The 15,782-nt window shown below is 38.5% G+C and overlaps 1 protein-coding gene across 1 annotated transcript in view; it reads right to left on the bottom strand.

Moving 5' to 3' along the window:
* The window catches only part of LOC126419408 (serine/threonine-protein phosphatase 6 regulatory ankyrin repeat subunit C-like), a 372,581-nt gene that overhangs the window by 152,574 nt on the left and 204,225 nt on the right, over positions 1 to 15,782 (bottom strand). Inside the window, exon 11 of the mRNA XM_050086600.1 lies at positions 13,830 to 13,931. Coding sequence (XP_049942557.1) covers positions 13,830 to 13,931 — 102 coding nt within the window. The remainder of the gene's footprint in view (positions 1 to 13,829; positions 13,932 to 15,782) is intronic.

The following is a 15,782-nucleotide window of genomic DNA, read 5'->3' as shown; positions in this document are numbered from 1 at the left end:
CTGTCGTGACACCACTGGAGGCGGGCTGCACGATGTTGGGGCGTGAGCGGAAGATGGCCTAACGGTGTGCGGGACCGTAGCCCAGCTTCATGGAGACGGTTGCGAATGGTCCTCGCCGATACCCCAGGAGCAACAGTGTCCCTAATTTGCTGGGAAGTGGCGGTGCGGTCCCCTACGGCACTGCGTAGGATCCTACGGTCTTGGCGTACAACCGTGCGTCGCTGCGGTCCGGTCCCAGGTCGACGGGCATGTGCACCTTTCGCCGACCACTGGCGACAACATCGATGTACTGTGGAGACCTCACGCCCCACGTGTTGAGCAATTCGGCGGTACGTCCACCCGGCCTCCCGCATGCCCACTATACGCCCTCGCTCAAAGTCCGTCAACTGCACATACGGTTCACGTCCACGCTGTCGCGGCATGCTACCAGTGTTAAAGACTGCGATGGAGCTCCGTATGCCACGGCAAACTGGCTGACACTGACGGCGGCGGTGCACAAATGCTGCGCAGCTAGCGCCATTCGACGGCCTACACCGCGGTTCCTGGTGTGTCCGCTGTGCAGTGCGTGTGATCACTGCTTGTACAGCACTCTCGCAGTGTCCGGAGCAAGTATGGTGGGTCTGACACACCGGTGTCAATGTGTTCTTTTTTCCATTTCCAGGAGTGTAGTATAGCTTATTGCATCAACGTTTAGAAGCTGGCCTGGTATAATTTGGTACACTGACATGCTTGAAATGTATTCTATAATGTACTGACACTTGTTTAATTTATTATTCTGTATGTACTAGTTCATCCTGTATGACGAATCCCATATCATTCTATAATGATCTATGGCGAATAAAATTCTTGATTCTTGATGTAATTTTTAAAGTTTTGTCTTATCTCTTTACGGAGTTTGAAACTATTTGTAGATTTATAAGATTATGTAATTGTGTTTTGTCATGAATGTAGTATGTAAGATCATGCAATTTTTAAAGGTTTGTTATATCTATTGCCTGAGTTAAAATCTATGATAAACTATATAATTATGTTCTGTAATAGATTTGTGCTTTAAAATTTGATACATATACGCCATGAGACTAAATGAGTAGATTCTTTTACAATTTTTAAATGGGACAATGTTCATAATTTGTACTGTAAAAATTAGGAACAGTATCTTAGCACAGCTGTGTGTAATACCTTATTAGTCCAATTTTTTTTTTTTGTGTTTAACTCTGTTTATTAACGTTTCATATGTGGATACTTTTTAATTTCACCTGACATAAATCCCATATAACTGATTTTGAAAAATGAATAGGGAGAGCATATTTTGTGTGATATGAAGGTACTGAACAGCATATTTAGTACACAAAACAATGTTACAGGATTTGATGTGAATACTAGACAGGAAGTTACTTATGGATTGGAGCATGTGATGAGAACTCTAAGGAGGAAACTGAAAAATGTGGGTGGATCTACTCCCCACATTGCTGTATGGCTGTACCCTGTTGGACCAGTCTACTTACAAGAGATCATAGGTGCTGGGTAATGTATTCGAGCATCTGTCAACTATATCAGTGTTGTGTCTGAGATTTGTAAATTGTTAGCCAATACTGCTAAACACAGTATTATTTCACATAAATGTATGTTTGTCCAAGTATGGATATTGACTTTCAAATACATTGTGTAACTTTAAATCAGTATGTATAGACAGTGTGGAAGACATTTACTAATATAGACAATATAACAAGATGTATACATGTCTACTTTCATACACTGATTTTGGTCCTCAGACTGCTGGATTGTGTCATCATTCAATGTTAATTATGAGTCTGTTTATCTGTATTTATCCTGAATACTGCAATATTGCATCTAATTGGAACGTGAATTGTAAGCAGAGTCATGATTAATGCTGTTTTGGGTACCCCTGGTCATTGCAACTGTGTGTTCGTGTACTCAAGGAGAGTGTACAACTATTGATTGCAACTAGGTGCTTCTTACAATTACTCTTTGCATATAACTGAACTTATGATTATGAACTATATTAATTTTGTTATGTCGAAACATTTTTTGTTGGTTTGAACAAGGTGTGGTTTGGATTCGTGGGTCAGTCCCCACATTGTAAAGTTATGCACTAATATTTTTTCCATGACTTTGTCCTTTAATGAGCCAATATATCCTTAAAACCTATGGTTTATGTGGCTGATAGATTTTGTACTATATTCCTACTATGGTCTCTCTTGAATTTTTCGAGCAGCTCACTCGTCGTACACTTAGGCTCTGAAATTTTTCTCTTCTCTTTTGAAGATTTTGAATGAGTGATTTCATGGATGTAAACTTACAATTTTTAATTCTAGTAATTTAGCTTGTCTCTGCAACTATTTCAGTAGTTCAGTGTTGCAATGTTGTAATTTTGACATTGTATCAATTCTCTTGTGATTCAGATCACAAAATCTGAATGTCATATCCTGATATATGTATAGATTATCACTTGTGTAGTAGATATTTTTCTTGTGTTTTCTGTAATATCTTATGTATCAGATACGTCTATACATCCATATTCTGCTTTTGGCATCATTTTGTACACCACTTGGCAAACCTTATAGTCCATCACAAAATATTGTAAACACTGTGTTTCCAAATTTTGTGAGGGGGATGTTGTAATGGGGCACCCTCCTTTGACATTACCTTTCTTTAATAGAAATAGCCGATACCAGGAATATTTTTGAATCTTGTGTAGGTGAATATTATCTCAGCTGTTTCACTAAAAAAATTTCATATGATTTAGTATACTATGTATTATATTTCAGACTAAAATATATAAAAAGAAATTATTTTATTACGGTCAATATGTATTAACTCTGTATGTACAGTTAAAATTAAGTTTCTTTTCAAAACATTTGAAATTATGAAATATGTAGCACACTTAAATGAGTTAGGAGTAGTGGGCATGCCTCTGACGGAATCGCTCATGTTTCCACGTTTGACAATAACAATGTGAATTTGCGTTCTAAATTGGAGACTGTAAACTCAGTGTGATACAGAATAATGTGATAAAATTAAAAAAGTCATAGATACAGAAATTACTTCATCAGTTATCATATCATCTGTCACCCTCACAGTTAAAAAATTTCAGCCTGAAGAATCTACCCGTAGATGTGACAAACTGCAGCCAACAACAAGAAAATGAAGATAAGTAAGAAAATTATCTGTACATCTTACTCCTCGCAACATGTTTGAAAGAAAGCAATTAATTTTTTTAAAAAAGACTGAAAAATTTACTGGTGATGTGTGGGGGGGATAAGGTTATAGGTGGCAGTAGTCTGAAAAGCAGAGGACAGTCAACACAAAGTGTTCAGAATGGAAACAACTTTTAACAGTCAATACTTAAGGGCTGTGGCCAATTTATCATCTCCCTGCTATAGTTAGCCTACTGTCCTTATTAACATACATTAGCAATTAATAATAAGATCAGTACATATAGAAGGTTGTATACATGGAAGTACCCTGGAGATACTAAAAAGTATCAGATAGATTATAGAATGGTAAGACAGAGATTTAGGAACCTGGTTTTAAATTGTAAGACATTTCCAGGGGCAGATGTGGACTCTGACCACAATCTATTGGTTATGACCTGTAGATTAAAACTGAAGAAACTGCAAAAAGGTGGGAATTTAAGGAGATGGGACCTGGATAAACTGAAAGAACCAGAGGTTGTACAGAGTTTCAGGGAGAGCATAAGGGAACAATTAAGAGGAATGGGGGAAAGAAATACAGTAGAAGAAGAATGGGTAGCTCTGAGGGATGAAGTAGTGAAGGCAGCAGAGGATCAAGTAGGTAAAAAGAAGAGGGTTAGTAGAAATCCTTGGGTAACAGAAGAAATATTGAATTTAATTGATGAAAGAAAATATAAAAATGCAGTAAATAAAGCAGGAAAAAAGGAATACAAACGTCTCAAAAATGAGATCGACAGGAAGTGCAAAATGGCTAAGCAGGGATGGCTAGAGGACAAATGTAAGGATGTAGAGGCTTATCTCACTAGGGGTAAGATAGATACTGCCTACAGGAAAATTAAAGAGACCTTTGGAGATAAGAGAACCACATGTATGAACATCAAGAGCTCAGATGGAAACCCAGCTCTAAGCAAAGAAGGGAAAGCAGAAAGGTGGAAGGAGTATATAGAGGGTCTATACAAGGGCGATGCACTTGAGGACAATATTATGGAAATGGAAGAGGATGTAGATGAAGATGAGATGGGAGATACGATACTGCGTGAAGAGTTTGACAGAGCACTGAAGGACCTGAGTCGAAACAAGGCCCCCGGGGTAGACAACATTCCATTGGAACTACTGACGGCCTTGGGAGAGCCAGTCCTGACAAAACTCTACCATCTGGTGAGCAAGATGTATCAAACAGGCGAAATACCCTCAGACTTCCAGAAGAATATAATAATTCCAATCCCAAAGAAAGCAGGTGTTGACAGATGTGAGAATTACCAAACAATCAGTTTAATAAGCCACAGCTGCAAAATACTAACACGAATTCTTTACAGATGAATGGAAAAACTAGTAGAAGCTGACCTCGGGGAAGATCAGTTTGGATTCCGTAGAAATACTGGAACACATGAGGCAATACTGATCTTATGACTTATCTTAGAAGAAAGATTAAGGAAAGGCAAACCTACGTATCTAGCATTTGTAGACTTAGAGAAAGCTTTTGACAATGTTGACTGGAATACTCTCTTTCAAACTCTAAAGGTGGCAGGGGTAAAATACAGGGAGCGAAAGGCTATTTACAATTTGTACAGAAACCAGTTGGCAGTTATAAGAGTCGAGGGACATGAAAGGGAAGCAGTGGTTGGGAAGGGAGTAAGACTGGGTTGTAGGCTCTCCCCGATGTTATTCAATCTGTATATTGAGCAAGCAGTAAAGGAAACAAAAGAAAAATTCAGAGTAGGTATTAAAATCCATGGAGAAGAAATAAAAACTTTGAGGTTCGCCGATGACATTGTAATTCTGTCAGAGACAGCGAAGGACTTGGAAAAGCAGTTGAACAGAATGAATGGTGTCTTGAAGGGAGGATATAAGATGAACATCAACAAAAGCAAAACGAAGATAATGGAATTTAGTCGAATTAAGTCGGGTGATGTTGAGGGTATTAGATTAGGAAATGAGACACTTAAAGTAGTAAAGGAGTTTTGCTATTTGGGGAGCAAAATAACTGATGATGGTCGAAGTAGAGAGGATATAAAATGTAGACTGGCAATGGCAAGGAAAGCGTTTCTGAAGAAGAGAAATTTGTTAACATCGAGTATAGATTTAAATGTCAGGAAGTCATTTCTGAAAGTATTTGTATGGAGTGTAGCCATGTATGGAAGTGAAACATGGACGGTAAATAGTTTGGACAAAAAGAGAATAGAAGCTTTCGAAATGTGGTGCTACAGAAGAATGCTGAAGATTAGATGGGTAGATCACGTAACTAATGAGGAGTTACTGAATAGGATTGGGGAGAAGAGGAGTTTGTGGCACCACTTGACCAGAAGAAGGTATCGGTTGGTAGGACATGTTCTGAGGCATGAAGGGATCACCAATTTAGTATTGGAGGGCAGCATGGAGGGTAAAAATCGTAGGGGGAGACCAAGAGATGAATACACTAAGCAGATTCAGAAGGATGTAGGTTGTAGTAGGTACTGGGAGATGAAGAAGCTTGCACAGGATAGAGTAGCATGGAGAGCTGCATCAAACCAGTCTCAGGACTGAAGACCACAACAACAACAACAGTACATATGTAGACTGAGGTGCCACCTTACAATGTCAACACTAGCTTCTGAGCAAAGTTTGGTACCACTGGTATTATGTACACTTGAGGACACGGCAATAGACCATGAAAATGGTCATGCTCCATTAACGATTATCATAGAGCTGGTAGTAGTGTTCATTTTACAAGGATTATATGTGTACTAATGGAATTCCTAGCACTGAATGCATTATCCCAATGTTTAAATAGGCATGAAAAGAAAGCAGATGCATCATGACATTAATTTAACCCAAAACTTTATTATATACAACTTTTTTACACCACTGGCCATCAAAACTGTAACATCATGAAGGGCAACAAATAACAAAATTTTACTTGTGCATACACAGTACAGTAGCGAGAATACATTATTAAATTTCCAAGGTAGACCCAAACAGGGTACAAAATTTAGTACTCGGGTTGCTACATCTGGCAGCAACAACAACTCTAACCAAGTTGGGCATCAAGTCAAATTGAGTTTGGATGACAAACAGGTATGTCATTCCACCCTGTTGCAACTTTATGCTCGTTTTTATCAACTGTAGAAGCTGGCAGTTGGTGGCATGCCAATCTCTCTGCAGCCCATGGCCATATGTTTACATTAGGTGAGAGATCTTGAGAATGTGCTGGTCAAGGCTGTATCAAGGTACATCAAAACAACTTCAGCAACATACATTCTTGCTTTATTTAGTTGAAAGATAATGTCACAGACCTTGGCAGCACCAGCCACCAGCTTTAATATGAATGAAATGTAACAGCAATGTTCACCAAAGGTGACCATGTTGTGTACACAATCCCCTGTCATCCATTGCTGCTGGTCCAATATGATGATAATGAATGAAATCTGGGTATGTTCATTCTTTTTGTAGTCTCAAACAAGTAAACATCCAGCATGATGCCGCACACAGAACTACAACTCATCTGCAAAGGTAATGTGGTGCCTCTTCTGTGTCATGATTCTGCATCAGTGTCGGTATGTTGCTTGCAGCTGTTGCAACATTCAAATGTGGTTTTGAATAAGCTGTGTTATCTCTCTGTATGTTCAGAACATAGATAGCTTTACTCCCAACTACCTTGTGGGGCTGACTGCTGTGTTAATCATTTGCATGCATGTAGTTCAATACTCACCAGTTTACATCTGTTGCATGTCCCCTTCATGTCACTGAAATTTTAATGGCCAGCAGTGTAGCTTCCTTATCAAAAGCAAGGACATTTAAATTATTGGAAAAATCTTCAAAAATTTTCATAAGGTTCTACAGAATTATGTTCAACTGAACATGGATTTAAATGTCACTGTAACTGTCACTAATCACCATAGCGATCCATAAAACAATGTATGTCACATTCCACCTCCCCTTTTGCATCACTATCCTACTCTTTAACAAACTACGATTGCCTTATGTTGGCATAGTTCCTTCCATTAAGTAAGTTACGTGTGTACCAAATTTACTTGAAATTGTTCAAACTGTTATACAATTATATTTATTTTTATATGTTATCCTCCTCCTCACCTCCAATACCACTCCCAGCGATGCTAATGCTGTGTGACAGTTGACTACACCTGAGATGGCCTACAATATTAGTTATGAAATGTTCGATACTGTGAATCAAATTTACTTTTTGATACTTTTTTCCTATACATTTTGTGATAATTTTGATTTTAATTCAAGAGTTTATGTTATCTAAATTGTATTAGGTTCAGTAACAGTCTTTTTTATGTTATTAACACAGACAGAACATAGCTGTGGCATGCCGTATTTAAGATTCATCACTTCAAAGGTAAATAACTAAAAACACATATAGAGAAAGGGCAAACTGTCTAGTAATACACAGATTAATCATAGCTTTTTAATGTGTGTTTAATAAGGGTAAGACTGATGTATGAAATTTCAAAATTTTGATTAAAGATGTTTCAAGCTCAAAATTTATGGCACAGATCGTAGATTATCATTTGTATATTACAATCAAATAATTAATTCTGAACAGAAAACAAATTATTAAATAGAAATATTTAAAAGTTATTACAAACAAATCTGTTTTGTCTAGAATTTTTTATTACATAAATGAAACTTATTTGTTTTAAAAAACTTCATTTTGCAGCTTTGAAATTGCCAACTCTAAAACATTATGAATTTGAAATAACACACATCTAAATTATAAAGTTATTGTAGATAAAAATTGTAATCTCCTGGAATGTTCTCAAAACATATAGTGAGCCTATATAAGTTCACACAAAGTGGGCCAAAATGATTTATTTTCATTACATTCTTGTCAACCAATTCTGCTTGCTGTTAAATGTAATCTATTTTGTATTGTGGTATTGAGTGCTTTTGTTCTGAGGGTCAAAGTCACTGTTTCTTTTGGTTGTCTATGAGTTATTTTCAAGAACTAAATAAAAAGGAAACAGGAATATATGAGTTTTAATCTCCATCCGAATAGTCCTTGGCAGGCCCAGCAGAACCGAAAAACCGCTGTGTCATCCTCAACTGATAGACATCACAGGAAGCATATATGGAGGGGCATTTGGTCAGCACACTGCCTCCCAGATGTTGTCAGTTTTCATGACTGGACCCAGTACTTCTCAGTCAATTACACTACTGGTCATTAAAATGGCTACACCAAGAAGAAATGCAGATGATAAACGGGTATTCATTGGACAATTATATTATACTAGACCTGACATGTGAATACATTTTCATGCAATTTGGGTGCATAGATACTGAGAAATCAGTACCCAGAACAACCACCTCTGGCCGTAATAACGGCCTTGATACGCCGAGTCAAACAGAGCTTGGATGGCGTGTACAGGTACAGCTGCCCATTCAGATTTAACACGATACCACAGTTCAGCAAGATTAGTGACGGGCGTATCATGACGAGCCAGTTGCTCAGCCACCATTGACTAGACATTTTCAATTGGTGAGAGATCTGGACAATGTGCTGGCCAGGGCAGCAGCCGAACAATTTCTGTATACACAAAGGCCCGTACAGGACCTGCAACATGCAGTCATGCATTATCCTGCTGAAATGTAGGGTTTCGCAGGGATCGAATTAAGGGTAGAGCCACGGCTCGTAACACATCTGAAATATAACGTCCAATGTTCAAAGTGCCGTCAATGCAAACAAGAGGTGACCAAGACATGTAACCAATGGCACCCCATACCATCACGTTGGGTGATACGCCAGTATGACGATGATGAATAAACGCTTCCAATGTGCGTTCACCTCAATGTCGCCAAACACGGATGCAACCATCATGATGCTGTAAACAGAACCTGGATTAACCTAAAAAAATTACGTTTTGCCATTTGTGCACCCACGTTCGTCATTGAGTACATCATCGCAGGCACTCCTGTCTGTGATGCAGCATCAAGGGTAACCGCAGCCATAGTCTCCAAGCTGATAGTCCATGCTGCTGCAAACGTCATCGAACTGTTCATGCAGATGGTTGTTGTCTTGCTAAAAACCCCATCTGTTGACTCAGGGATCGAGACATGACTGCACAATATGTTACAGCCATGTGGATAAGATGCCTGTCATCTTGACTGCTAGTGATACGAGGCCATTGGGATCCAGTGCGGCATCCCGTATTACCCTCCTGAACCCACCAATTCCATATTCTGCTAACAGTCATTGGATCTTGACCAACGCGAGCAGCAATGTCACGATACGATAAACCGCAATCTCAATAGGCTACAATCTGACCTCTATCAAAGTCGGAAACATGATGGTACGCATTTCTCCTCCTTACATGAGGCATCACAACAACATTTCACCATGCAACACTGGTAAACTGCTGTTTGTGTATGAGAAACCGGATGGAAACTTTCCTCATGTCAGCACGTTGTAGGTGTCGCCACCAGCGCCAACCTTGTGTGAATGCTCTGAAAAGATAATCATTTGCATATCACAGCATCTTCTTCCTGTCAGTTAAATTTCATATCTGTAGCATGTCATCTTCATGGTTTAGCAATTTTAATAGGCAGTAGTGTAGTTCCTCAATTCAGCCACAAGGCGTGAGTGCACCATATTTGCCAACAGTGTCTGGCAGACCAGGCTGTCACCCATCCAAGTGATAGCCAAGCCCAACAGAGCTTAACTTCAGACATCTGATGAGAACTAGTGTTACCACTATGAAAAGGCCATTGGCAACATTAAAAATAAAGAAAAACCATTAATAAAATCAATGTGACACCAGACAATGAAGTAACTGCTATGGCTTTTTTTTTTTCTCATTAAAGAAGTGTTGCGTTTCAGCTTATTAGGTTGGCCAGGATTTTATTTCACACATACAAGTGTGAACCATGGACCTTGCCGTTGGTGGGGAGGCTTGCGTGCCTCAGCGATACAGATAGCCGTACCATAGGTGCAACCACAACGGAGGGGTATCTGTTGAGAGGCCAGACAAACGTGTGGTTCCTGAAGAGGGGCAGCAGCCTTTTCAGTAGTTGCAAGGGCAACAGTCTGGATGATTGACTGATCTGGCCTTGTAACAATAACCAAAACGGCCTTGCTGTGCTGGTACTGCGAACGGCTGAAAGCAAGGGGAAACTACAGCCGTAATTTTTCCCGAGGGCATGCAGCTTTACTGTATGATTACATGATGATGGCGTCCTCTTGGGTAAAATATTCCGGAGGTAAAATAGTCCCCCATTCGGATCTCCGGGCGGGGACTACTCAAGAGGATGTCGTTATCAGGAGAAAGAAAACTGGCGTTCTACGGATCGGAGCGTGGAATGTCAGATCCCTTAATCGGGCAGGTAGGTTAGAAAATTTAAAAAGGGAAATGGATAGGTTGAAGTTAGATATAGTGGGAATTAGTGAAGTTCGGTGGCAGGAGGAACAAGACTTCTGGTCAGGTGACTACAGGGTTATAAACACAAAATCAAATAGGGGTAATGCAGGAGTAGGTTTAATAATGAATAGGAAAATAGGAATGCGGGTAAGCTACTACAAACAGCATAGTGAACGCATTATTGTGGCGAAGATAGATACGAAGCCCATGCCTACTACAGTAGTACAAGTTTATATGCCAACTAGCTCTGCAGATGACGAAGAAATTGAAGAAATGTATGATGAAATAAAAGAAATTATTCAGATTGTGAAGGGAGACGAAAATTTAATAGTCATGGGTGACTGGAATTCGAGTGTAGGAAAAGGGAGAGAAGGAAACATAGTAGGTGAATATGGATTGGGGGACAGAAATTAAAGAGGAAGCCGCCTGGTCGAATTTTGCACAGAGCACAACATAATCATAACTAACACTTGGTTTAAGAATCATGAAAGAAGGTTGTATACATGGAAGAACCCTGGAGATACTAAAAGGTATCAGATAGATTATATAATGGTAAGACAGAGATTTAGGAACCAGGTTTTAAATTGTAAGACATTTCCAGGGGCAGATGTGGACTCTGACCACAATCTATTGGTTATGACCTGTAGATTAAAACTGAAGAAACTGCAAAAAGGTGGGAATTTAAGGAGATGGGACCTGGATAAACTAAAAGAACCAGAGGTTGTACAGAGATTCAGGGAGAGCATAAGGGAGCAATTGACAGGAATGGGGGAAATAAATACAGTAGAAGAAGAATGGGTAGCTTTGAGGGATGAAGTAGTGAAGGCAGCAGAGGATCAAGTAGGTAAAAAGACGAGGGCTGGTAGAAATCCTTGGGTAACAGAAGAAATATTGAATTTAATTGATGAAAGGAGAAAATATAAAAATGCAGTAAGTGAAACAGGCAAAAAGGAATACAAACGTCTCAAAAATGAGATCGACAGAAAGTGCAAAATGGCTAAGCAGGGATGGCTAGAGGACAAATGTAAGGATGTAGAGGCCTATCTCACTAGGGGTAAGATAGATACCGCCTACAGGAAAATTAAAGAGACCTTTGGAGATAAGAGAACGACTTGTATGAATATCAAGAGCTCAGATGGAAACCCAGTTCTAAGCAAAGAAGGGAAAGCAGAAAGGTGGAAGGAGTATATAGAGGGTCTATACAAGGGCGATGTACTTGAGGACAATATTATGGAAATGGAAGAGGATGTAGATGAAGATGAAATGGGAGATATGATACTGCGTGAAGAGTTTGACAGAGCACTGAAAGACCTGAGTCGAAACAAAGCCCCCGGAGTAGACAATATTCCATTGGAACTACTGACGGCCGTGGGAGAGCCAGTCCTGACAAAACTCTACCATCTGGTGAGGAAGATGTATGAGACAAGCGAAATACCCTCAGACTTCAAGAAGAATATAATAATTCCAATCCCAAAGAAAGCAGGTGTTGACAGATGTGAAAATTACCGAACTATCAGCTTAATAAGTCACAGCTGCAAAATACTAACACGAATTCTTTACAGACGAATGGAAAAACTAGTAGAAGCCAACCTTGGGGAAGATCAGTTTGGATTCCGTAGAAACACTGGAACACGTGAGGCAATACTGACCTTACGACTTATCTTAGAAGAAAGATTAAGGAAAGGCAAACCTACGTTTCTAGCATTTGTAGACTTAGAGAAAGCTTTTGACAATGTTGACTGGAATACTCTCTTTCAAATTCTAAAGGTGGCAGGGGTAAAATACAGGGAGCGAAAGGCTATTTACAATTTGTAGAGAAACCAGATGGCAGTTATAAGAGTCGAGGGACATGAAAGGGAAGCAGTGGTTGGGAAGGGAGTAAGACAGGGTTGTAGCCTCTCCCCGATGTTGTTCAATCTGTATATTGAGCAAGCAGTAATGGAAACAAAAGAAAAATTCGGAGTAGGTATTAAAATCCATGGAGAAGAAATAAAAACTTTGAGGTTCGCCGATGACATTGTAATTCTGTCAGAGACAGCAAAGGACTTGGAAGAGCAGTTGAATGGACTGGACAGTGTCTTGAAAGGAGGATATAAGATGAACATCAACAAAAGCAAAACAAGGATAATGGAATGTAGTCTAATTAAGTCGGGTGATGCTGAGGGAATTAGATTAGGGAATGAGGCACTTAAAGTAGTGAAGGAGTTTTGCTATTTGGGGAGCAAAATAACTGATGATGGTCGAAGTAGAGAGGATATAAAAGGTAGGCTGGCAATGGCAAGGAAAGCGTTTCTGAAGAAGAGAAATTTGTTAACATCCAGTATTGATTTAAGTGTCAGGAAGTCATTTCTGAAAGTATTCGTATGGAGTGTAGCCATGTATGGAAGTGAAACATGGACGATAAATAGTTTAGGCAAGAAGAGAATAGAGGCTTTCGAAATGTGGTGCTACAGAAGAATGCTGAAGATTAGATGGGTAGATCACATAACTAATGAGGAAGTATTGAATAGGATTGGGGAGAAGAGAAGTTTGTGGCACAACTTGACCAGAAGAAGGGATCGGTTGGTAGGACATGTTCTGAGGCATCAAGGGATCACCAATTTAGTATTGGAGGGCAGCGTGGAGGGTAAAAATCGTAGAGGGAGACCAAGAGATGAATACACTAAGCAGATTCAGAAGGATGTAGGTTGCAGTAGGTACTGGGAGATGAAAAAGCTTGCACAGGATAGAGTAGCATGGAGAGCTGCATCAAACCAGTCTCAGGACTGAAGACCACAACAACAACAACATACAAGTTAGGGGAAGCAGGGAATTCCACCTCCCAAAATGTCCAGATAATTCCTATATTTTTCAGTTCCCTTTCATTATTTGTCCCCTACATAATGGAAATGTTCACCTTAAGCTCTTTGACGTAAACTTGCATTATTTGCTATGTGTTTAATAAATGAGGTTAAGTATTGGCACACATCACTGAAAGTGAACAGATACTTCTAGATAAATACAAGTTAATATCACACTATTGCAGAACCAGCAAAATAACAATTGTAGATGTCAAGTATCCACCCATACGGGTTAGTGAATACTGTTTTGAACAGCTCTTTGAGCACCGTGTCACAATAGCTGATCTGGAAAAACATTGTTGGTAGTAGTCCCTCTTCACAGGCCACTGGCAGGAAATATATTTGTAATATAAGCAAATCTTGCACTATTTCTATCTCGTGTTAAATATGTAATGATAAAATAAATGTATTAACATTACCCTGTTCGCTACAGATCTTGATGCTACTGTATGGAGCAGGGATACTCCACAGACATCTACAATATTTGGATCACCACCTGCATCTAGCAGCACTTCCAAGACCTAAAAACATTATGCATTACAACATGAAAAAATGTATAACATGAATGTATCAGATAAATCTTTTTGATGTCTTTATAATATTTCAGATTCATTGAGTCATATAGTAATTGCTTCCCCCCTCCCCCCTAATGCTACTGAAGGAAACTCCAGATAACTATCAGAAACATTAATGGTGCTTTCCATTCTTAGCAATTTTAAATGCATTGTATTTTTTTAAATTCATTAAAACTCATTGTAGGTCAACAACAAAATGAGACTCCATTAAAAGTTACAGATTAGCTGCATATAAGAACTAAAAAGATATTCCATCATCTTTTGAACATACATCTGGGACAAAATTATATCTCCTTCCTACAATTCAGCTGACAACTGGATGCATGCCTGAAAGATGATGGCATATTCTATCTACTGGGAAAGCTTCAAGAAATACAACCAAGAACATGTTTATCATAAAAGATATGATGGATAAGTTCAGTGTGGACTTCTGTATCTCAGAATTACTTGTATCCTAGAGCAAAATATGATTATATAGGATTTAGAAATTCCAGTAAATTTTGTGATAAGTGGTTCACAACTTTCACAGTTTGCAATGGAATAATCTGGTGATATACTCTGTTTGTATTTGGCATGCTGGTGAAGAAAATGAGTTCAGCTAAGCATAAAATCCATGCATGTTTATTTACAGACTCCAGCTGACTTCTGGTTTTTATTTTGAATGAGACCGTACTATTAGATAGGTTCACTTTGAAATTCTATATTCTAATGCATTACACACAAACTAAACATATTGTTTCCCCATTAGGCTTTTATTATTATATATTATGTATTAAGTGCCCTGAAAATTTTGTACATTAACCTTTGTTGTAATCCACATTTTTACAGTATCCCTCATTCAGACAGCCATTCACACTAATTTCGTTATAAACTTATAAATGATTTGCTGTCATATTGTGTTCCATTTAATTTTGTGCCTTCAGCATCAGCATATATTGTATATGTTTTTCATAGATTAATGTTATTTTCAAATTTGTTATGTTAAGTCTGTTAGTGGACAAAATCTGGACAAAAGAAAAGTGTGAGGCACAAAGTTAACTCCAGCATAAGGTTATTCATGTTTATTAATTGCTGATTAATCTCAAATTTATAAAATACTACATAGTTCAGTATCATGCTCAGAACTATTTAAAATTGCAGTTCCCTCTTCTTCTCAAAAACTCATTAACCTTATGTTGACTCACACAGTACCTCTGTTACCTTCAGCCACAAATCCCTTAAATCTATTCTCTTCTCTCCATTATTCAATTTCACACACAAACAACACCCTTCGCAATCTACCTTACATTTCATCTGTGTTAGTCAATCATACCAATAATTAAACCAATATTAAGAGATCCAACAATCAACATGCTCTGGTTGTATTTTTCTGTTATCTTTTTTTATTTCAATAGTGCTGATGAGTTTGCTTCAGTTATCCTACAGCACCAACAGTATGTACATCACTAATAGAAAATATTGGGAAATCAAGCAGATTATTCAGTTGTGAAAATAATTTTTCTCTGATAACACTCATCTCACTCTCTGAATGCACTAATGTGTCCATTCTGCGTATCTCCACTTCCACAAACAGCATTAAAATTTCTAATCAAACTCTTATTCCTCTCGTATAGATCATTCATCATTTCCATGATATGTTCATATTTAATCACATTCATTGTGATTTCTGATGCGCTTCTTGTAATATTAGTTTTGGAGTGAGCAATTTCCAGGGTTTTGTTTAGTTAACTAATGCACAGTCTTATGGATTACAATTCCAGTTCCTTGCACATTTTGGAAATTGATTCTGTCTTCTTT

Source organism: Schistocerca serialis, chromosome 1, assembly GCF_023864345.2.
Source record: "Schistocerca serialis cubense isolate TAMUIC-IGC-003099 chromosome 1, iqSchSeri2.2, whole genome shotgun sequence".
Taxonomy (NCBI): domain Eukaryota; kingdom Metazoa; phylum Arthropoda; class Insecta; order Orthoptera; family Acrididae; genus Schistocerca; species Schistocerca serialis.
Note: the sequence above shows the minus strand (reverse complement) of the source record. Positions and strands in the feature narration are given on the sequence as shown.